The 22990-nt window shown below is 45.0% G+C and overlaps 1 protein-coding gene across 1 annotated transcript in view; it reads left to right on the top strand.

Moving 5' to 3' along the window:
- The window catches only part of cnga2a (cyclic nucleotide gated channel subunit alpha 2a), a 111087-nt gene that overhangs the window by 21625 nt on the left and 66472 nt on the right, over positions 1-22990 (top strand). The window contains exons 3-4 of the mRNA XM_067977571.1: positions 4289-4459; positions 12224-12331. Of these exons, the coding sequence (XP_067833672.1) occupies positions 4289-4459; positions 12224-12331 (279 nt within the window). The remainder of the gene's footprint in view (positions 1-4288; positions 4460-12223; positions 12332-22990) is intronic.

Below are 22990 nucleotides of genomic sequence, written 5' to 3'. Positions count from 1 at the left end.
ACCTCACCACCTTACAAGTTTCTGAGAATGTCCGAAAGGACTTAAAAGCATATCAGGACACATTTGGGTATCTGACACCCCTGTTGCCTAAATACTTGAAAGCATTGCGAATGGAGATACGCCTCTCCCAGAAGGTTTATTATAACCTACAACAGGACAATAACAACATTAAGCATGACATTGACCAAATTAAAGTCACCACCTGGTGAAATGACCTCTGGAATTTGGGACTGAATATACAGATCCATCCTCGGATTAGATTAATTTCATATGTATTAGTCGTAGTGCAGTTTGTTGTAATGTGCTTTTTTATTTTCATTGCATGTAATAAATATAAGCAGAGGATGAAGGGTTTGGCAAAGATAGTAAAACAGAGCCTGGATGAGAATGTCCCCATTGTCTCTGTGATTACAACTAAGAACACATCTTAATGGTACCGAGAGTAGCACCCGCTGGGGTAAGGTGCATGTAAAAGGGAAGACAATTATAGTTTGATAGGATTATCAGATGCTCTGCCTCTCTTCCACCCGGACTGGTGGCCAACACGAAGGGAATCTGGTTAAGATGAGGCATCTAACGGGATATTGTAGGGAGAATTTGGATTAAGGGATATAAAGGGGAGGGCCCCAATTCACAGGTATAATATGGTCTGAAAGGTACCATTCAGTCTAGTTAGGCTGGAAACAAAATATAAAGCACCATAGGATATTTGACTATGTTAGCCCTTTTCAAGCTAACATGAATAGGTTTAGCTGACCAAGGACATTCGCAGCTTACTTGAGAAATGTTTCGAAGGAGTCTGTTCCTGAGAAGAGATAAGAGTACAAAGGTGTATTGATGAAACATGTCTGAGTTCTATTGGGACTTCTCTAGTTCAAGGTTTAGTCATATTCGTTGTTATAATTCTTATAGTTTATTGTTTACTTAAATGTTGCTGTGCTATGATGTCCAATCTGGGTACACATATAGCGCCCACAAATTTGATGGTGCAAGTAGGGGTGACACGGAATGAGGTGCAGGACGAGTTTGAACGTCGGGTGGAATAATGCTCTATTAGAGTATTGTCCTTATATATATATATATATATATATATATGTAGGACAAAAGGAGGGAATGTGGAAAACTATAAAGGCCACATTAATGTAGAAATACGTGAACAGTTACTTGACCATAAAAGAGAAAAGCATGATGGGGATTTGACCAATGTTAACTCCTTGACTCCCATACATGGGGTAGTTACAATTTCACACACACTCACAGAAAGACACAATTGTCCTTAGTACGTTGATAATTAAGTTGGCTGTGCAGGTGCTTGGTACTGTCTGGCCTTCCCTCCCTCAGCCCCTGCAGATAAGGACATGCTGGCTTATAAAATAATGAGAATACAGTTCTTGAAGAGGCCATGTAGCCTTGATACTGACTTCATCCCTGTGATCAGCTAGCTTTGGAATTTAGGGAGGCAGTGTTCTCTCATGCCTGCAAAGCCTACGTGCCAAAATAGGAATGAGCTATGGATGTCAGGGGGGGGGTTCCCTATTTTTGATTGGCGAACCACTTAACCACTGAGAGTGTACATGTACGCCCATATTCAATGATAGACAGACATTACTGAACTAAGTGTGTAAAAGATAAACGTTTCTTTGTTTGAATTGAAGGCACAGTCTCAACCGTTGCTTGAGCGACCTTCCAACTTGTACAAGTTTCTTAATAAATTCTAACTTGTCTGAAAATAAGTGTTTGGAGTTAATGCATTGTGTATAGTAGGTAATTAAGTTTTCGACACCCTCTCTCCCCCTGTGTTAATCTCTCTCTAACCCTCTCTCCCCCTGTGTTAATCTCTCTCTAACCCTCTCTCCCCCTGTGTTAATCTCTCTCTAACCCTCTCTCCCCCTGTGTTAATCTCTCTCTAACCCTCTCTCCCCCTGTGTTAATCTCTCTCCAACCCTCTCTCTCCTGTGTTAATCTCTCCTAACCCACTCTCCCCCTGTGTTAATCTCTCTCTAACCCTCTCTCCCCCTGTGTTAATCTCTCTCTAACCCTCTCTCCCCCTGTGTTAATCTCTCTCGAACCCTCTCTCTCCCTGTGTTAATCTCTCTCTAACCCCCTCTCCCTCTGTATTAATCTCTCCCTAACCCTCTCTCCACCGTCTTAATCTCTCTCTAACCCTCTCTATCCCTGTGTTAATCTCTCCCTAACCCTCTCTCCCCCGTCTTAATCTCTCTCTAACCCTCTCTCCCCCTGTGTTAATCTCTCTCTAACCCTCTCTCTCCCTGTGTTAATCTCTCTCTAACCCTCTCTCTCCTGTGTTAATCTCTCTCTAACCCTCTCTCCCCCTGTGTTAATCTCTCCCTAACCCTCTCTCCCCCGTCTTAATCTCTCTCTAACCTTCTCTCCCCCTGTGTTAATCTCTCTCTAACCCTCACTCCCCCGTGTTAATCTCTCTCTAACCCTCACTCCCCCTGTGTTAATCTCTCTCTATCCCTCATTCTCCCTGTGTTAATCTCTCTCTAACCCTCTCTCCCCCTGTATTAATCTCTCTCTAACACTCTCTCCCCCTGTGTTAATCTCTCTCCAACCCTCTCTCTCCCTGTGTTAATCTCTCTCTAAACCACTCTCTCCCTGTGTTAATCTCTCTCTAACCCTCTCTCCTCTGTGTTAATCTCTCTCTAACTGTCTTCCCCTGTGTTAATCTCTCTCTAACCCTCTCTCCCCCTGTGTTAATCTCTCTCTAAACCTTTCTCCCCCTGTGTTAATCTCTCTCTAACCCTCTCTCTCCCTGTGTTAATCTCTCTCTAACCCTCTCTCCCACTGTGTTAATCTCTCTCTAACCCTCTCTCCCCCTGTATTAATCTCTCTCTAACCCTCTCTCTCCTGTGTTAATCTCTCCTAACCCACTCTCCCCCTGAGTTAATCTCTCTCTAACCCTCTCTCCCCCGTGTTAATCTCTCTCTAATCCTCTCTCCCCCGGTATTAATCTCTCTCTAACCCTCTCTCCCCCCGTGTTAATCTCTCTCTAACCCTCTCTCCCCCTGTGTTAATCTCTCTCTAACCCTCTCTCCCCCTGTGTTAATCTCTCTCTAACCCTCTCTCCCCCTGTATTAATCTCTCTCTAACCCTCTCTCTCCTGTGTTAATCTCTCCTAACCCACTCTCCCCCTGAGTTAATCTCTCTCTAACCCTCTCTCCCCCGTGTTAATCTCTCTCTAATCCTCTCTCCCCCGGTATTAATCTCTCTCTAACCCTCTCTCCCCCCGTGTTAATCTCTCTCTAACCCTCTCTCCCCCTGTGTTAATCTCTCTCTAACCCTCTCTCCCCCTGTGTTAATCTCTCTCTAACCCTCTCTCCCCTGTGTTAATCTCTCTCTAACCCTCTCTCCCCCTGTGTTAATCTCTCTCTAACCCTCTCTCCCCCTGTGTTAATCTCTCTCTTACCCTCTCTCCCCCTGTGTTAATCTCTCTCTAACCCTCACTCCCCCTGTGTGAATCACTCTCTAACCCTCTCTCTCCTGTGTTAATCTCTCTCGAACCCTCTCTCCCCCTGTGTTAATCTCTCTCTAACCCTCTCTCCCCCTGTGTTAATCTCTCTCTAACCCTCTCTCCCCCTGTCTTAATCTCTCTCTAACCCTCACTCCCCCTGTGTTAATCTCTCTCTAACCCTCACTCCCCCTGTGTTAATCTCTCTCTAACCCTCACTCCCCCTGTGTTAATCTCTCTCTAACCCTCTCTCCCCCGGTATTAATCTCTCTCTAACCCTCTCTCCCCCTGTGTTAATCTCTCTCTAACCCTCTCTCCCCCTGTGTTAATCTCTCTCTTACCCTCTCTCTCCCTGTGTTAATCTCTCTCGAACCCTCTCTCCCCCTGTGTTAATCTCTCTCTAACCCTCTCTCCCCCTGTCTTAATCTCTCTCTAACCCTCACTCCCCCTGTGTTAATCTCTCTCTAACCCTCACTCCCCCTGTGTTAATCTCTCTCTAACCCTCTCTCCCCCTGTCTTAATCTCTCTCTAACCCTCACTCCCCCTGTCTTAATCTCTCTCTAACCCTCACTCCCCCTGTGTTAATCTCTCTCTAACCCTCACTCCCCCTGTGTTAATCTCTCTCTAACCCTCACTCCCCCTGTGTTAATCTCTCTCTAACCCTCACTCCCCCTGTGTTAATCTCTCTCTAACCCTCACTCCCCCTGTGTTAATCTCTCTCTAACTCTCACTCCCCCTGTGTTAATCTCTCTCTAACCCTCACTCCCCCCGTGTTAATCTCTCTCTAACCCTCACTCTCTGTGCGGTTACTCCCAGGATCGTTCGCCTTGTTGTCATACTGAGGGACTGGGCCCACAAAAGCCTCCGGGAGCCGGACCGAAGGCCTGACTCATTCCTGGAGAGATTCCGAGGCCCGGAGCTGAGGACTGTGACAAGCAGAGTGAGCTGCAGCACAGCCCAGGGTGATGGGGAAACACGAAAGAAAAAGTAAGTCTTGCTCGTGAATGCCGATTTTGAATGTTATTTAATGTACTTCAATTGACAGCTCAGGTTGAGTCAGGTGACAGTGTTTCTGGGCCTCTTTCATTGACCAGGTGTTGGACTGAGTGGGTGTGACAGGGACACGTCGAGAGAAGGTTGAAGAGTTTCAGACACTGTACGCTGCAGTGAGACCGGTAGCTCGGTGGCTCCAGAGGAAAGGAGCAACAAATGGACACTGTGTGTGTTTATATATTTGTTGTTGAGAATATATGTACAGTGAGCATATTTATATATCTGAGAATGAGAATCATAAAAAGTCACAGCACAGAAGGAGGCCATTCGGCCCATCGTGTCCATGCCAGCTGAAAAAGAGCCATCCAGCTGAATCCCACTTTCCAGAACTTGGTCCGTAGCCCTGTAGGTTACAACACTTCAGGTGCACATCCGAGTACTTGTTAAATGAGTTGAGGGTTTCTGCCTCTACCACCCTCTCAGGCAGTGAGTTCCAGACCCCCACCACCCTCTGGGTGAAAACATTTCTCCTCAGTTCCCCTCTAATCCTTCTACCAATATATCAAGAGTGTGTGTTTATATATCTATTATTGAGAATACATGGACAGTGTGTGTGTTTATATATCTATTATTGAGAATACATGGACAGTGTGTGTGTTTATATATCTATTATTGAGAATACATGGACAGTGTGTGTGTTTATATATCTATTATTGAGAATACATGGACAGTGTGTGTGTTTATATATCTATTATTGAGAATACATGGACAGTGTGTGTGTTTATATATCTATTATTGAGAATACATGGACAGTGTGTGTGTTTATATACCTGTGATTGAGAATACATGGACAGTGTGTGTGTTTATATATCTATTATTGAGAATACATGGACAGTGTGTGTGTTTATATACCTGTGATTGAGAATACATGGACAGTGTGTGTGTTTATATACCTGTGATTGAGAATACATGGACAGTGTGTGTGTTTATATACCTGTGAATGAGAATACATGGACAGTGTGTGTGTTTATATACCTGTGATTGAGAATACATGGACAGTGTGTGTGTTTATATACCTGTGAATGAGAATACATGGACAGTGTGTGTGTTTATATACCTGTGAATGAGAATACATGGACAGTGTGTGTGTTTATATACCTGTGAATGAGAATACATGGACAGTGTGTGTGTTTATATAACTGTGATTGAGAATACATGAAATGTGTGTTTATATATCAGTGGGTCAGAATACATGGACAGTGTGTGTGTTTACATACCTGTGATTGAGAATACATGGACAGTGTGTGTGTTTATAAACCTGTGAATGAGAATACATGGACAGTGTGCGTGTTTATATACCTGTGAATGAGAATACATGGACAGTGTGTGTGTTTATATACCTGTGATTGAGAATACGTGGACAGTGTGTGTGTTTATATACATGTGATTGAGAATACATGGACAGTGTGTGTTTATATACCTGTGAATGAGAATACATGGACAGTGTGCGTGTTTATATACCTGTGATTGAGAATACATGGACAGTGTGTGTGTTTATATACCTGTGATTGAGAATACATGGACAGTGTGTGTGTTTATATACATGTGATTGAGAATACATGGACAGTGTGTGTGTTTATATACCTGTGATTGAGAATACATGGACAGTGTGTGTGTTTATATACCTGTGATTGAGAATACATGGACAGTGTGTGTGTTTATATACCTGTGAATGAGAATACATGGACAGTGTGTGTGTTTATATACCTGTGATTGAGAATACATGGACAGTGTGTGTGTTTATATACCTGTGAATGAGAATACATGGACAGTGTGTGTGTTTATATACCTGTGAATGAGAATACATGGACAGTGTGTGTGTTTATATACCTGTGAATGAGAATACATGGACAGTGTGTGTGTTTATATAACTGTGATTGAGAATACATGAAATGTGTGTTTATATATCAGTGGGTCAGAATACATGGACAGTGTGTGTGTTTACATACCTGTGATTGAGAATACATGGACAGTGTGTGTGTTTATAAACCTGTGAATGAGAATACATGGACAGTGTGCGTGTTTATATACCTGCGATTGAGAATACATGGACAGTGTGTGTGTTTATATACCTGTGATTGAGAATACATGGACAGTGTGTGTGTTTATATACCTGTGATTGAGAATACATGGACAGTGTGTGTGTTTATATACCTGTGAATGAGAATACATGGACAGTGTGCGTGTTTATATACCTGTGATTGAGAATACATGGACAGTGTGTGTGTTTATATACCTGTGAATGAGAATACATGGACAGTGTGTGTGTTTATATACCTGTGATTGAGAATACATGGACAGTGTGTGTGTTTATATACCTGTGATTGAGAATACATGGACAGTGTGTGTGTTTATATACCTGTGAATGAGAATACATGGACAGTGTGTGTGTTTATATACCTGTGCATGAGAATACATGGACAGTGTGTGTGTTTATATAACTGTGATTGAGAATACATGAAATGTGTGTTTATATATCAGTGGGTCAGAATACATGGACAGTGTGTGTGTTTACATACCTGTGATTGAGAATACATGGACAGTGTGTGTGTTTATAAACCTGTGAATGAGAATACATGGACAGTGTGTGTGATTATATACCTGTGATTGAGAATACATGGACAGTGTGTGTGTTTATCTATCTGTGAATGAGAATACATGGACAGTGTGTGTGTTTATATACCTGTGATTGAGAATACATGGACAGTGTGTGTGTTTATCTATCTGTGAATGAGAATACATGGACAGTGTGTGTGTTTATATACCTGTGATTGAGAATACATGGACAGTGTGTGTGTTTATATACATGTGATTGAGAATACATGGACAGTGTGTGTCTTTAAATGCCTGTGATTGAGAATACATGGATAGTGTGTGTGTTTATCTGTCTGTGAATGAGAATACATGGACAGTGTGTGTGTTTATATACCTGTGATTGAGAATACATGGACAGTGTGTGTCTTTAAATGCCTGTGATTGAGAATACATGGAAAATGTGTGTGTATATGCATCTGTGAATGAGAATACATGGTTAGTGAGTTCTTGATGATGGAACAGAGAGGGTCGATGAGGGCAATGCGGTTGATGTGGTGTATCTGGACTTTCAAAAGACACTTGATAAAGTGCTGCATAATAGGCTTGTCATCAAAGTTGAAGCCCATGGAATAAAAGGGGGCAGTAACAGCATGGATATGAAATTGGCTAAGTAACAGGAAACAGAGAGTAGTGGTGAACGGTTGTTTTTCAGACTGGAGGGAGGTGTACAGTGGTGTTCCCCAGGGGTCGGTACTGGGACCACTGCTTTTCTTGATATATATTAATGACTTGGACTTGGGTGTACAGGGCACAATTTCAAAATTTGCAGATGACACAAAACTTGGAAGTGCAGTAAACAGTGAGGAGGATAGTGATAGACTTCAAGAGGATATAGACAGGCTGGTGGAATGGGCAGACAGGTGGCAGATGAAATTTAACGCAGAAAAATGCGAAGTGATACATTTCGGTAGAAAGAACGAGGAGAGGCAATATCAACGAGAGGGCACAATTCTAAAAGAGGTGCAGGAACAGAGAGATCTGGGGGTATATGTGCACAAATTGTTGAAGGTGGCAGATTGAGAAAGCATTTAAAAAAGCATATGGGATCCTGGGCTTTAGAAATAGAGGCATAGAGTAAAAATGTACGGAAGTCATGATGAACCTTTATAAAACACTGGTTCGGCCACAACTGGAGTATTGTGTTCAGTTCTGGGCACTGCACTTTCGGAAAGATGTGAAGGCCTTAGAGAGGGTGCAGAAAAGATTTACTCGAATGATTCCAGGGATGAGGGATTTAATTACGTGGATAGACTGGAGAAGCTGGGGTTGTTCTCCTCAGAGCAGAGACGGTTGCGAGGAGATTTGATCGAGGTATTCAAAATCATGAAGGGTCTAGGCAGAGGAGATAGAGAGAAACTGTTCCCATTGGTGGAAGGGTCAAGAACCAGAGGACATAGATTTAAGGCAAAGGAACCAAAGGTGACATAAGGAAAAACATTTTTACACAGCGAGTGGTTAGGATCTGGAATGAACTGCCCGAGAGGGTGGTGGAGGCAGATCCAATCATGGCCTTCAACAGGGAACTGGATAAGTACTTGAAGGGAAAAAAATTGCAGGATAACATGGATAGGGCGGGGGAGTGGGACCAGCTGGATTGCTATTGCAGAGAGGTGGCACGGACTCGATGGGCCGAATGGCCTCCATCCGTGCTGTAACCTTTCTATGATTCCATAATGTGTCTGAGAATGCAAATACATGGACAGTGTTTGTGTTCATACATCTGTGAATGAGAATACATGCACAGTGTGTGTGTTTATGTACCTGTGAATGAGAATACATGGACAGTGTGTGTGTTTATATACCTGTGATTGAGAATAAATGGACATTGTGTGTGTTTATATACCTGTGAATGAGAATACATGGACAGTGTGTGTGTTTATATACCTGTGATTGAGAATACATGGACAGTGTGTGTGTTTATATACCTGTGAATGAGAATACATGGACAGTGTGTGTGTTTATATACCTGTGAATGAGAATACATGGACAGTGTGTGTGTTTATATACCTGTGAATGAGAATACATGGACAGTGTGTGTGTTTATCTATCTGTGATTGAGAATACATGGACAGTGTGTGTGTTTATATAACTGTGAGTGAGCATACATGGACAGTGTGTGTGTTTATATACCTGTGATTTAGAATACATGGACAGTGTGTGTGTTTATCTATCTGTGATTGAGAATTCATGGACAGTGTGTGTGTTTATATACCTGTGAATGAGAATACATGGACAGTGTGTGTGTTTATATACCTGTGATTGAGAATACATGGACAGTGTGTGTGTGTTTTCTTCCTGTGATTGAGAATACATGGACAGTGTGTGTGTTTATATATCTATTATTGAGAATACATGGACAGTGTGTGTGTTTATATACCTGTGATTGAGAATACATGGAACGTGTGTGTGTTTATATACCTGTGAATGAGAATACATGCACAGTGTGTGTGTTTATGTACCTGTGAATGAGAATACATGGACAGTGTGTGTGTTTATATACCTGTGATTGAGAATACATGGACAGTGTGTGTGTTTATCTATCTGTGATTGAGAATACATGGACAGTGTGTGTGTTTATATAACTGTGAGTGAGCATACATGGACAGTGTGTGTGTTTATATACCTGTGATTTAGAATACATGGACAGTGTGTGTGTTTATATACCTGTGATTTAGAATACATGGACAGTGTGTGTGTTTATAAACCTGTGATTGAGAATACATGGACAGTGTGTGTGTTTATATACCTGTGATTGAGAATACATGGACAGTGTGTGTGTTTATATACCTGTGATTTAGAATACATGGACAGTGTGTGTGTTTATATACCTGTGATTTAGAATACATGGACAGTGTGTGTGTTTATAAACCTGTGATTGAGAATACATGGACAGTGTGTGTGTTTATATACCTGTGATTGAGAATACATGGACAGTGTGTGTGTTTATATACCTGTGATTGAGAATACATGGACAGTGTGTGTGTGTTTTCTTCCTGTGATTGAGAATACATGGACAGTGTGTGTGTTTATATATCTATTATTGAGAATACATGGACAGTGTGTGTGTTTATATACCTGTGATTGAGAATACATGGACAGTGTGTGTGTTTATATACCTGTGAATGAGAATACATGGACAGTGTGCGTGTTTATATACCTGTGAATGAGAATACATGGACAGTGTGTGTGTTTATATACCTTTGATTGAGAATTCATGGACAGTGTGTGTGTTTATATACCTGTGAATGAGAATACATGGACAGTGTGCGTGTTTATATACCTGTGATTGAGAATACATGGACAGTGTGTGTGTTTATATATCTATTATTGAGAATACATGGACAGTGTGTGTGTTTATATACCTGTGATTGAGAATACATGGACAGTGTGTGTGTTTATATACCTGTGAATGAGAATACATGGCCAGTGTGTGTGTTTATATACCTGTGAATGAGAATACATGGACAGTGTGCGTGTTTATATACCTGTGATTGAGAATTCATGGACAGTGTGTGTGTTTATATACCTGTGATTGAGAATACATGGACAGTGTGTGTGTTTATATACCTGTGAATGAGAATACATGGACAGTGTGTGTGTTTATATACCTGTGATTGAGAATACATGGACATTGTGTGTGTTTATCAATCAGAGAATGAGAATACATGGACAGTGTGTGTGTTTATCTATCTGTGAATGAGAATACATGGACAGTGTTTGTGTTCATACATCTGTGAATGAGAATACATGCACAGTGTGTGTGTTTATATACCTGTGATTGAGAATACATGGACAGTGTGTGTTTATATACCTGTGAATGAGAATACATGGATAGTGTGTGTGTTCATATACCTGTGATTGAGAATAAATGGACAGTGTGTGTGTTTATATACCTGTGATTGAGAATACATGGACAGTGTGTGTGTGTTTATATACCTGTGATTGAGAAAACATGGACAGTGTGTGTGTTTATATACCTGTGAATAAGAATACATGGATAGTGTGTGTGTTTATATACCTGTGAATGAGAATACATGGACAGTGTGTGTGTTTATATACCTGTGAATGAGAATACATGGACAGTGTGTGTGTTTATATACCTGTGAATGAGAATACATGGACAGTGTGTGTGTTTATATACCTGTGATTGAGAATACATGGACAGTGTGTGTGTTTATATACCTGTGAATGAGAATACATGGACAGTGTGTGTGTTTATATACCTGTGATTGAGAATACATGGACAGTGTGTGTGTTTATATACCTGTGAATGAGAATACATGGACAGTGTGTGTGTTTATATACCTGTGATTGAGAATACATGGACAGTGTGTGTGTTTATATATCTATTATTGAGAATACATGGACAGTGTGTGTGTTTATACACCTGTGATTGAGAATACATGGACAGTGTGTGTGTTTATATATCTATTATTGAGAATACATGGACAGTGTGTGTGTTTATCTATCTGAGAATGAGAATACATGGACAGTGTGTGTGTTTATATATCTATTATTGAGAATACATGGACAGTGTGTGTGTTTATACACCTGTGATTGAGAATACATGGACAGTGTGTGTGTTTATATATCTATTATTGAGAATACATGGACAGTGTGTGTGTTTATACACCTGTGATTGAGAATACATGGACAGTGTGTGTGTTTATCTATCTGAGAATGAGAATACATGGACAGTGTGTGTGCTTATATACCTGTGAATGAGAATACATGGACAGCGTGTGTGTTTATATACCTGTGATTGAGAATACATGGACAGTGTGTGTGTTTATATACCTGTGAATGAGAATACATGGACAGTGTGTGTGTTCATATCCCTGTGAATGAGAATACATGGACAGTGTGTGTGTTTATATACCTGTGAATGAGAATACATGGACAGTGTGTGTGTTTATATACCTGTGAATGAGAATACATGGACAGTGTGTGTGCATGAGACTGAGCATACATGGACAGTGTGTGTGCATGAGACTGAGAATACATGGACAGTGTGTGTGCATGAGACTGAGAATACATGGATGGTGCTTCCCATCTCCCTGCCCTTCACACAGGTTTGATTGTGGGTTGTTTTTCATTTTGCAGGAAGAAGAGGTGGGTGTTTGTGATGGACCCAGCGGACGATGTTTATTACCGCTGGCTCGGTATCATCGCCCTGCCTGTCGTGTATAACTGGTGTTTTCTGGTGTACAGGTAGGCAGTGCTAAGAGCTGTTTCTGTGCCTATCCGCAGTGGAACCACTCATACTGAATGTACCTCATTAACTCCATTTGGCGCAGATTGTCAGATGACACACTGCGGCTGTTTGTCCAATGACACGCTGGCATTCTGTCTGCAGACTGTCCCCAACACTGGATGGAAAGAATCGGCCAAAGTATCAAGTGGCATTAGTAGCACACTGGCCTGGAAACTCGATGCGGGTTTTCATTTCTCCCAGAGTTAAATGGGCGCACAAGCCTCCAAAATGGCGAGCAGGAAGTGCGTGCTCATTATATCGAAAGTGCGCCGTCAGCCATGTTGGATTGAGTTTCTCTGTCGGTGTCCAGGGTGCAGGTCGGAACTATTTCAATCAATCAAATCCGAATCAGAATGGGGTCCTGCGCTTTTTGGAGGACCCTTTTCCAATTTTGGTCTTCTCCAGTGCCTGACTCTCCACCTGATTACCTCGTCCAATAACTCGTGGCGCTAACAAGCAGTAAGGACCCTTCATCAGCGCCATTTAAAGGGCCATGTGCTACTTCCAGATTAGTTGCTGGTTTGTCATTTCGGGCTGCTGGTTAACCTCGGGACGTTTTCTGACTCTGGAAAGTTCAATTTGCTGCTGTGGAGATTTTGCTGGTGTTGCATTGTTTTGGGTTTGCCTTATAAACAGTTTCAGTACAGTTATGGGTGGTCTGATCGGTCTGCCTTTGGGGCTGGAGGATGAGGGGGAGCAGCAATGAAGACAGGAGAGAGCGGGAGCAGCTGGGAGATGAGGGAGGAGGGGGGCACTGCGCAGGAGGCCGTACCCACAGAGGGTCTCCAGGGAGCACTTCTTCTAAATGAACCTCACTGAGGAACAATGTCTCAGGCACCTTCGTTTCACCGAGGAGACTGTCAGTGAGCTATATCACCTGCTGCAGTCACAACTCGAGCCTCGAACCAGGACATGGACAGCCCTGCCTGTGTCTGTCAAGGTCACCGTGGCCCTTAACTTTTATACCACGGACTCCTTCCAGGTTACAGCAGGTGACACGAGAGACATCTCCCAGTTTGCAGACCAGTGCTGTATCAGAGAGGTCACTGAGGTTTCTACACCAGGAGGAACACCGACATCTCCTTCCTCATGGACAGAGCGAAGCAGGACGAGAGAGCACTGGGCTGTGGAACATTGCAGGCTTCCCCAGGGGGCAAGGTGCCACAGACAGCACCCACATTGCCTTGTGTGGTCCCCATAATTAGCCTGGCCTTTTTATCAATTGAAAGGGATTCCACTCCCTCAACGTACAGCTGGTTTGTGACCACAGACAGCACATTATGCAGCTCTGTGCCCCGTAACCTGGCAGCAGTCATGATTCATTCATCCTGCACCAGTCCTCTGTGTTGCCTTTATTCCAGCCAGGTCGGGGAGTTACAGGCTGAGTATTGGGCACAAGGGATATCCCCTCCTGATATGGCTCATGACTCCTATCAGGAACCCGGGCACAGATGCAGAGGTGGCCTACACAGAGAGCCATGCTGCCTCCAGAGACATCATCGAGCAGACAGTCGGTGTGATCAAGCAACGCTCCTGCTGCCTGGACCGTTCTGGAGGAGCTTTGCAGTGCAGTCCTGAGAGGGTATCCAGATCTGTGGTCGTCTGCTACATGGTCCATAACTTCACCATCATGAGGGACCAGCGGCTTACACCACCTGGGCATCAAGAGGAGCAGGAGAGACATCGCTCACCAGTGCCCCCAGCTGCCAGAGCTCAGAGAGCACCTTATCCAAGAGTGCTTCACCTGAACAATCCCACCCATCCCCAATACACCGACAGTCCTGCAATCCTCAGCACCACTGTCCTTACTCCCACCATCCGATTCCTGACATCTCTATCTAACAATGAGCAGAAATAATTATTAATCACCCATGAGCCAGCCCCCTGTGCGACCTATCCTGGGGTTTCCCCGAGGGCTACAGCTCTGGAGTTGGACACTGCTGAGTTTCCACTGAGGACACTTCAGATGGCCGTGGGGGGACCTCGAGCAGCTCTGTGATTAGAGGGCCCAGCTGGAGACCACAGCCTCTCAGCCTGGACCGGGGCAGTCTGGGCCGGGGCCGAGGCAGTCTGGGGCCGGGGCCGGGGCAGTCCGGGGCCGGGGCCGGGGCAGTCCGGGGCCGGGGCAGTCCGGGGCCGGGGCCGGGGCCGGGGCAGTCTGGGACGGGGCCGGGGCAGTCTGGGACGGGGCCGGGGCAGTCTGGCCCAACTGGCTGTGTGGCACTAACAAGGGGACTGGTGGAGTGGGTGGTGAGGGAGCAGGAATGCTGTGATCCTGAGAGAGGAGAGCAGGAGCCTCTCCCATGGAGCCAAGGCCACTCTCCTGGGACCGAGCCTGAGCTCTCTTGTGGATCTGAGCGAGAGCAGAGTACAGGAGTGAGGTGACACTGGAAGCCTCTGACCACGAGCCCCCAGAGCCAGGATGGCAGCTGTCTGAGGTTTCAGGAGAGGCTCCCTGATGGTGGGAGCCTCTGTGGTGATGGAGCCGACCACTCACTCCTCGATGGACAGAATGGCCTCCATGTGCGAAGCTGGAAGGCTGGGCTCCTCTTCCTCCATTGGCTGAGTCCCCACTTCTTCAAACAGTGAAATCAAAGCAGTGGGACAAGTGTTAGCTTGTGGTGTGAAGGGAGAGATAGAAGGTCAGAGGGGACAAAGGGCATAAGATGTGAAAATACCCTAATCCCCACCCCGTGCTCCCCACTCCCTGCCCCCTCCACCGTGCTCCCCACCCCCTCCAACCTGCTCCCTGCCTTCTGCTCCCCAATCCCCTGCTCCCCGCCCCTTCCACCCTGCTCCTTGCCTCCTGCTCCCCACCCCCTCCACCCCCTCCACCCCCCTCCACCCTGCTCCCCCTCCACCCCTCTCTCTGCTCCCCACCCCCTGAATCCCCCACCGCCCCGCCCCCGCTCCCCATCCCCCTGCTCCCCGCCCCCCTCCACCCCACCTCCTGCTCCCCACCCCCCCGCTCCCTGCATCCCCTACCGCCCCGACCCCGTTCCTCACCCCCCCCCCCACTCCCCATCCTCCACTCCCCGCTTCTCGAGCCCCGCTCCCCATCCCAAACCCCCCGCTACCCATCCCACCTGCTTAACATCCTCCCTCACAATTCCCCGCACCCCCCTCCCCCGCCCCCGCCCCCATGCAGCCCCCCCCCCAATGACCGTCCTCATGTGTGCACCTCCCGCCCCTGAACTCCAGTTGTGGTTATGACATAATCTGGGTTAGGATATCGTCGGGGCTTGGAAATTTAAGAGGTTAATGGATGGTCACCGTAGGATATAGTTGGAGGATATGGTTGCGGTTAGGATATAGAATCATAGAATGTTACACCACAGAAGGAGGCCATTCGGCCCATCGGGCCCATGCCAGCTCTTTGTAAAAGCAATCCAGCTAGTCCCACTCCACCGCCCTTTTCCCATAGCCCTGCAAATTTTTTCCTTTCAAGTACTTATCCAGTTCCCTTTTGAAGGCCATGATTGAATCTGCCTCCACCACCCCCTCGGGCAGTGCATTCCAGATCATAACCACTCGCTGTGTAAAAAAGTTTTTCCTCATGTCACCTTTGGTTCTTTTGCCAATCAACTTAAATCTATGTCCGCTGATTCTCAATCCTTCTGCCAATGGGAAGAGTTTCTCTTTATTTAATTTATCTAAACCTTTCATGATTTTGAATACCTCTATCAAATCTCCCCTCAACCTTCTCTGTTCCAAGTCTATCCACGTAACTAAAGCCCCTCATCCCTGGAATCATTCTAATAAATCTCCTCTGCACCCTCTCTAAGGCCTTCACATCTTTCCTAAAGTGCAGTGCCCAGAACTGGACACAATACTCCAGTTGTGGCCAAACCAGTGTTTTATAAACATTCATCATAACTTCCTTGCTTTTGTACTCTATGCCTCTATTAATAAAGCCCAGGATCCCTAATGCTTTTTAACCACTTTATCAAACGCCTTTTGGAAGTCCATATACACCACATCAACTGCATTGCCCTCATCGACCCTCTCTGTTACCTCATCAAAAAACTCTACCAGGTTAGTTAAACACATTTTTCCTTTAACAAGTCCGTGCTGGCTTTCCCTAATCAATCCATACTTGACCAAGTGACTGCTAATTTTGTCCCGGATTATCAATTCTAAAAGTTTCTCCACCACTGAGGTTAAACTGACTGGCCTATAGTTGCTGGGTTTATCCTTACACCCTTTTTTGAACAAGGGTGTAACATTTGCAATTCTCCAGTCCTCTGGCACCACTCCCATACCTAAGGATGTTTGGAAGATTATGGCCAGTACCTCCGCAATTTCCACCCTTACTTCCCTCAGCAACTTAGGAAGCCTGTGGCCAGTGGGGTACCACAGGGATCGGTGCTGGGTCCCTTGCTGTTTGTGGTCTACATTAATGACTTGGATATGAATGTAAAAGGTATGATCAGTAAGTTCGCTGATGATACAAAAATTGGTAGGGTGGTAAATAGCGAGGAGGATAGCCTCAGTCTGCAGGACGATATAGATGGGTTGGTCAGATGGGCGGAACAGTGGCAAATGGAATTTAACCCGGAAAAGTGCGAGGTGATGCACTTTGGAGGGACTAACAAGGCAAGGGAATACACAATGAATGGGAGGACCCTAGGCAAGACAGAGGGTCAGAGGGATCTTGGTGTGCAAGTTCACAGATCCCTGAAGGCGGCGGAACAGGTAGATAAGGTGGTAAAGAAGGCATATGGGATACTTGCCTTTATTAGCCGAGGCATAGAATATAAGAGCAAGGAGGTTATGATGGAGCTGTATAAAACACTGGTTAGGCCACAGCTGGAGTACTGTGTGCAGTTCTGGTCGCCACACTACAGGAAGGATGTGATCGCTTTGGAGAGGGTGCAGAGGAGATTCACCAGGATGTTACCAGGGCTGGAGCGCTTCAGCTATGAAGAGAGACTGGGAAGATTGGGTTTGTTTTCCTTGGAGCAGAGGAGGCTGAGGGGGGACATGATTGAGGTGTACAAAATTATGAGGGGCACAGATAGGATGGATACTAAGGAGCTTTTTCCCTTCGTTGAGGGTTCTATAACAAGGGGATATAGATTCAAGGTAAAAGGCGGGAGGTTTAGAGGGGATTTGAGAAATAACTTTTTCACCCAGAGGGTGGTTGGAGTCTGGAACTCACTGCCTGAAAGGGTTGTGGAGGCAGGAACCCTCACAACATTCAAGAAGCATTTGGATGAGCACTTGAAATGCCATAGCATACAAGGCTACGGACCAAATGCTGGAATATGGGATTAGAGTAGACAGGGCTTGATGGCCGGCGCGGACACGATGGGCCAAAGGGCCTCTATCCGTGCTGTATAACTCTATGACATCCCGTCCGGACCGGGTGACTTATCTACTTCAAGTACATCTTTTTTTTTATTCGTTCATGGGATGTGGGCGTCGCTGGCGAGACCAGCATTTATTGCCCATCTCTAATTGCCCTTGAGAAGGTGGTGGTGAGCCGCCTTCTTGAACCGCTGCAGTCCGTGTGGTGAAGGTTCTCCCACAGTGTCTTTCTAGTATCACTTCTTTATCAATTTTTAGCCCATCCAGTACTTCAACTGCCTCCCCCTTTACTGAGACTCTGGCAGAATCTTCTTCCTTGGTAAAGACAGATGCAAAGTATTCATTTAGTACCTCAGCCATCCCCTCTGCCTCCATGAGTAGATCTCCTTTTTGGTCCCTAATCAGCCCCACCCCTCCTCTTACTACCCATTTACTGTTTACATGCCTATAGAAGACTTTTGAATTCTCTTTTATGTTGGCCACCAGTCTATTCTCATTCTCTCTCTTTGCCCCTCTCATTTCCTTTTTCACTTCCCCTCTCTGCCTGGTTCTCATTTGTATTATCAACCTGATATCTGTCATACGCCCCTTTTTCTGCTTCATCTTACTCTCCAAATCCAGCAATGCCTCCTTCCTCATTAGGCCAGATATGGGCCTACTGATCAAGGAAGTTCTCCTGAACACACTTCAGAAATTCCCCCCCCTCTTTGCCCTTTACACTATTACTATCCCAGTCTATATTAGGATCGTTGGATTCCCCTGGTATCACTGCACTATGATTCTTGCACACCTCTGCAATTTCCTTGCAAATTTGCTCCTCTATATCCTTCCCACTAGTTGGTGGCCTATAGAACACGCCCAGTACAGTAATGGCACCTCTATTGTTCCTTAACTCTAACCAAATAGATTCTGTCCTTGACCCCTCCAGGACATCCTCTCTCTCTGGCACTGTAATATTCTCCTGAAATCAATACTGACACTCACCCCCCCCTTTCTTTCCTTCCCTTTCTTTCCTGAACACCTTGTATCCAGGAATATTTAGTACCCAATCCTGCCCTTTTTTGAGCCTGGTCTCCGTTATCGCCACAACATCATATTCCCATGTGGCTATTTGCGCCTGCAGCTCACCAACCTTATTTACCACACTTCATGCGTTTACACACATGCATTGTAAACCTGTCTTGTATTTTCTCTTAGTCTGATCCCATCTAATACAGTACTATTTCTCACTCTGTCTCTCCCAATACTTTGTGCACCTTGTTTCTCTTTTCTAATGCTACATCCTGTTGCCCATCCCCCAGCCAAATTAGTTTAAACCCCCCTCCCAAACAGCACTAGTGACCCTCCCCGTTAGGACATTGGTCCCAGCTCTGTTGAGGTGCAACCCGTCCGTCTTAAACAGGTCCCTCCTGCCCCAGAACAGGTCCCAATGCCCCAAGAATCTGAAGCCCTCCCTCTCGCTCCATGTCTCTAGTCACGCATTAACCTGCCTTATCTTCCTATTTCTGTACTCACTAGCACGTGGCACTGGGAATAATCCAAAGATCACTATCCTTTGAGGTCCTGCTTTTTAACTTCCTCCCTTGCTCCTCAAAATCTAGTCACAGGACCTCAACCTTTTTCTTTCCCATGTCATTGGTTCCCACATGGACCACGACTTCTGACTGTTCCCCCTCCCCCCACAGAATGTTCTGCACCCTCTCCGTGATGTCCTTTACCCGGGGACCAGGGAGGGAACACACCATGTGGGACTCACATCGACGGTCACAGAGACGCCTGTCTGTCCCCCCGACTATCGAATCCCCTGTGACTACTGTATTTCTACACTTCACTGTGCCCCCCCTGTGCCATCCTTTGCCCCATGGTGCCATGCTCAGGACTGCTCTCCTTCGAGGTGTCGTCACCCTCACTGGGATTCAATGCTGAATACCGGTTTGAGAGTGGCCACTCACCCAGAAGATTCCCACACTGCCTGCCTCTTCCTGCCCTTTCGGACGGCCACCCACTTGCTATCCTGAACTCTCTGTTGCTGCAGGGTGACCATCTCCTGGAACGGACCATTCAGGAAACCGAAACCTCCCTTATGCTCTGCAGTGACTCCAGCCGCCCCTCGACCTCAGAAACCCTCAGCTTGAGCTCGAGCAACTGGAGGCATTTTCTGGACACGTGGCCCTCCGGGACACACGAAGAGTCCTGAAGTTCCCACATGGTGCGGGAATTGCAGGCAATGGGTCTCAGCTGCCCCTCCATTATATTTAGAAACCTGTTTTTTCTAAACTCCCTTTGGATTCTCGTTTATTATTAATTTACTTCTTGTTTACTAGCCCCGATTAACCTCCCCTTTTATTCCGGTCTCTCAGAGCTCCTCCTCTCTGTTCACTGTCCCTCTGCACCTAATTCCCTCTCTCACCAAACTCTCAAGTTCCCACTCTGTTCACAATCCACTCTGTGATTCAGCAGATAATCTTCTACTTTTTACACCTTTTGAGAACAGCAGTTCCAACTGTTCAATCAGCTCCCAGCTCCCAGTAATTACTCTCTATTCAGACAATCACTTACAGCTGATTAACTGTTAACTGCCGCTGACTCGCAGTTTCTGTTAACCGTTAACTAACTTGCAGTTTCTTTTAAAGTTTTTAACCTGCTGTTAGGATATAGTCATGGTTAGGATATCATAGTAGGCACATCACATGAGGAGGCCATTCGGCCCATCGTGCCTGTGCCAGCTCTTTGAAAGAGCTATCCAATTAGTCCCATTCCCCTGCTCTTTCCTCATAGCCCTGTGAATTTTTTCCCTTCAAATGTTTGTCCAATTCCCTTTTGAAAGTTATTATTGAATCTGCTTCCACCGCCCTTTCAGGCAGCGAATTCCAGATCATAACAACTCGCTGCGTAAAAAAATGTTTCCTCATGTCGCCTCTGGTTCTTTTACCGATCACCTTAAATCTGTGTCCTCTGGTTACCGACCCTTCTGTCATTGGAAACAGTTTCTCCTTATTTACTCTATCAAAACCGTTCATGATTTTGAACACCTCTATCAAATCTCCTCTTAACCTTCTCTGTTCTCAGGAGAACAATCCCAGCTTCTCCAGTCTCTCCACATCACTGAAGTCCCTCATCCCTGGCACCATTCTAGTAAATCTCCTCTGCACCCTCTCTAAGGCCTTCACATCCTTCCTAAAGTGTGGTGCCCAGAATTGAACACAATACTCCAGCTGAGGCCTAACCAGTGCTTTATAAAGGATTAGCATAACTTCCTTGCTTTTGTACTCTGTGCCTCTATTAATAAAGCCCAGCATCCCGTATGCTTTTTTAACAGCCTTCTCAACTTGTACTGCCAACTTCAAAGATTTGTGTACATACACCCCCAGGTCTCTGTGTTCCTGAACCACCTTTAAAATTGTACCATTTCGTTTATATTGCCTCTCCTCATTCTTCCTACCAAAATGTATCACTTCATACTTCTCTGCATTAAATTTCATCTGCCATGTGTCTGCCCATTTCACCAGTCTGTCTGTGTCCTCCTGAAGTCTGTTACTATCCTCTACATTGTTTACTATATATCCAAGTTTCGTGTCATCTGCAAACTTTGAAATTATTCCCTCTATACCCAAGTCCAGGTCATTAAAATACATCAAAAAGAGCAGTGGTCCTAATACTGACCCCTGGGGAACACCACTGTTTACTTCCCTCCAGTCTGAAAAACAACCGTTCACCACTACTCTCTGCTTTCTGTCCTTTAGCCAATTTTGTATCCACGCTGCCACTGTCCCTTTAATCCCATGGGCTTTAATTTTGCGAACAAGTCTATTATGTGGTACTTTATCAAATGCCTTTTGAAAGTCCATATACACAACATCAACCACACTACCCTCATCAACCCTCTCCGTTACTTCATCAAAGAACTCAATCAAGTTAGTCAAACACGATTTTCCTTTAACAAATCCGTGCTGACTTTCATTTATTAACCCATACTTTTCCAAGTGACAATTAATTTTGTCCTGGATTATTGTCTCTAAAAGTTCCCCACCACCGACGTTAGGCTGACTGGCCTGTAATTACCGGGTTTATCCCTCTCCCCTTTTTTGAACAGGGGTGTTATATTTGTAATCCACCAGGCCTCTGGCACCGTCTCCATATCTAAGGAGGATTGGAAGATTGTGGCCAGAGTCTCCGCAATTTCCACCCTTCCTTCCCTCAGTACCCGAGGGTGCATCCCATCTGGACCGGGTGACTTTTCTACTTTGAGTACAGCTAACTTTTTAAGTACCTCCTCTTTATCTATTTTTATCCTCTCCAATATCGCTATTACCTCCTCCTTTACTGCTACAATGGTAGCATTCTCTTCTCTAGTGAAGACCGATGCAAAGTATTCATTTAGTGCCTCAGTGATTCCCTCTGCCTCCACAAGAAGATCTCCTTTTTTGTCCCTAATCGATCCCACCCTTCCTTTGACTGCCCTCTTACTATTTATATGTTTAAAAAAGACTTTTGGATTCCCTTTTATGTTAGTCCCTAGTCTATTCTCATACTCTCTCTCTCTCTTTGCCCCTCTTATTTCCTTTTTTTGATCTCCTCTGTACTTTCTGTATTCAGCCTGGTTCCCCACTCTTATGAACCTTATATTCACCATAAGCCTCCTTTTCCTGTTTCATTTTAATCTCTATATCTTTAGTCATTCGGGGAGCTCTAGCTTTAGATGCCCTTCCTTTCCCCCTCGTAGGGTTGTGTCTACTCTGTGCCCGAGCCATCTCCTCCTTGAAGCCCTCCCACTGTTCAATTAATGTTTTGTTGCCAATTTTTGATTCCAATCCACCTGGGCAAGATCACTTTTTAATTCACTGAAATTAACCCTCCTCCAGTTAAGTATTTTCACATTTGATTTTTCCTCGTCCTTTTCCATAACTATTCGAAACCTAATGATATTATGATCACTGCTCCCCAAATGCTCCCCCACTGAAACATGCTCCACCTGCCCCACTTCATTCCCCAGAACTAGATCCAGCACTGCTTCCTTCCTGGTTGGGCTGGAAACACACTGTTCCAGAAAGTTCTCTTGAACACATTTCACGAACTCCTCCCCCTCGTTGCCCTTTACACTGTTACTATCCCAGTCTATATTGGGATAATTGAAGTCCCCCATTATTACTGCTCTAAAGTTCTTTCTGTAATTTGCCTGCAGATGTTCTCCTCTATCTCGTGCCCACTATTTGGTGGCCTATAGTATACACCCAATAGAGTAATAGTTCCTCTATTGTTCCTTAATTCTCACCAAATAGATTCTGTCTTTGACCCCTCAATTACAT

The sequence above is a fragment of the Heptranchias perlo genome, unplaced genomic scaffold (assembly GCF_035084215.1).
Source record: "Heptranchias perlo isolate sHepPer1 unplaced genomic scaffold, sHepPer1.hap1 HAP1_SCAFFOLD_161, whole genome shotgun sequence".
Taxonomy (NCBI): Eukaryota; Metazoa; Chordata; class Chondrichthyes; order Hexanchiformes; family Hexanchidae; genus Heptranchias; species Heptranchias perlo.
The sequence above is the reverse complement of the archived record's forward strand: the minus strand, read 5'-3'. Positions and strand labels throughout refer to the sequence as shown.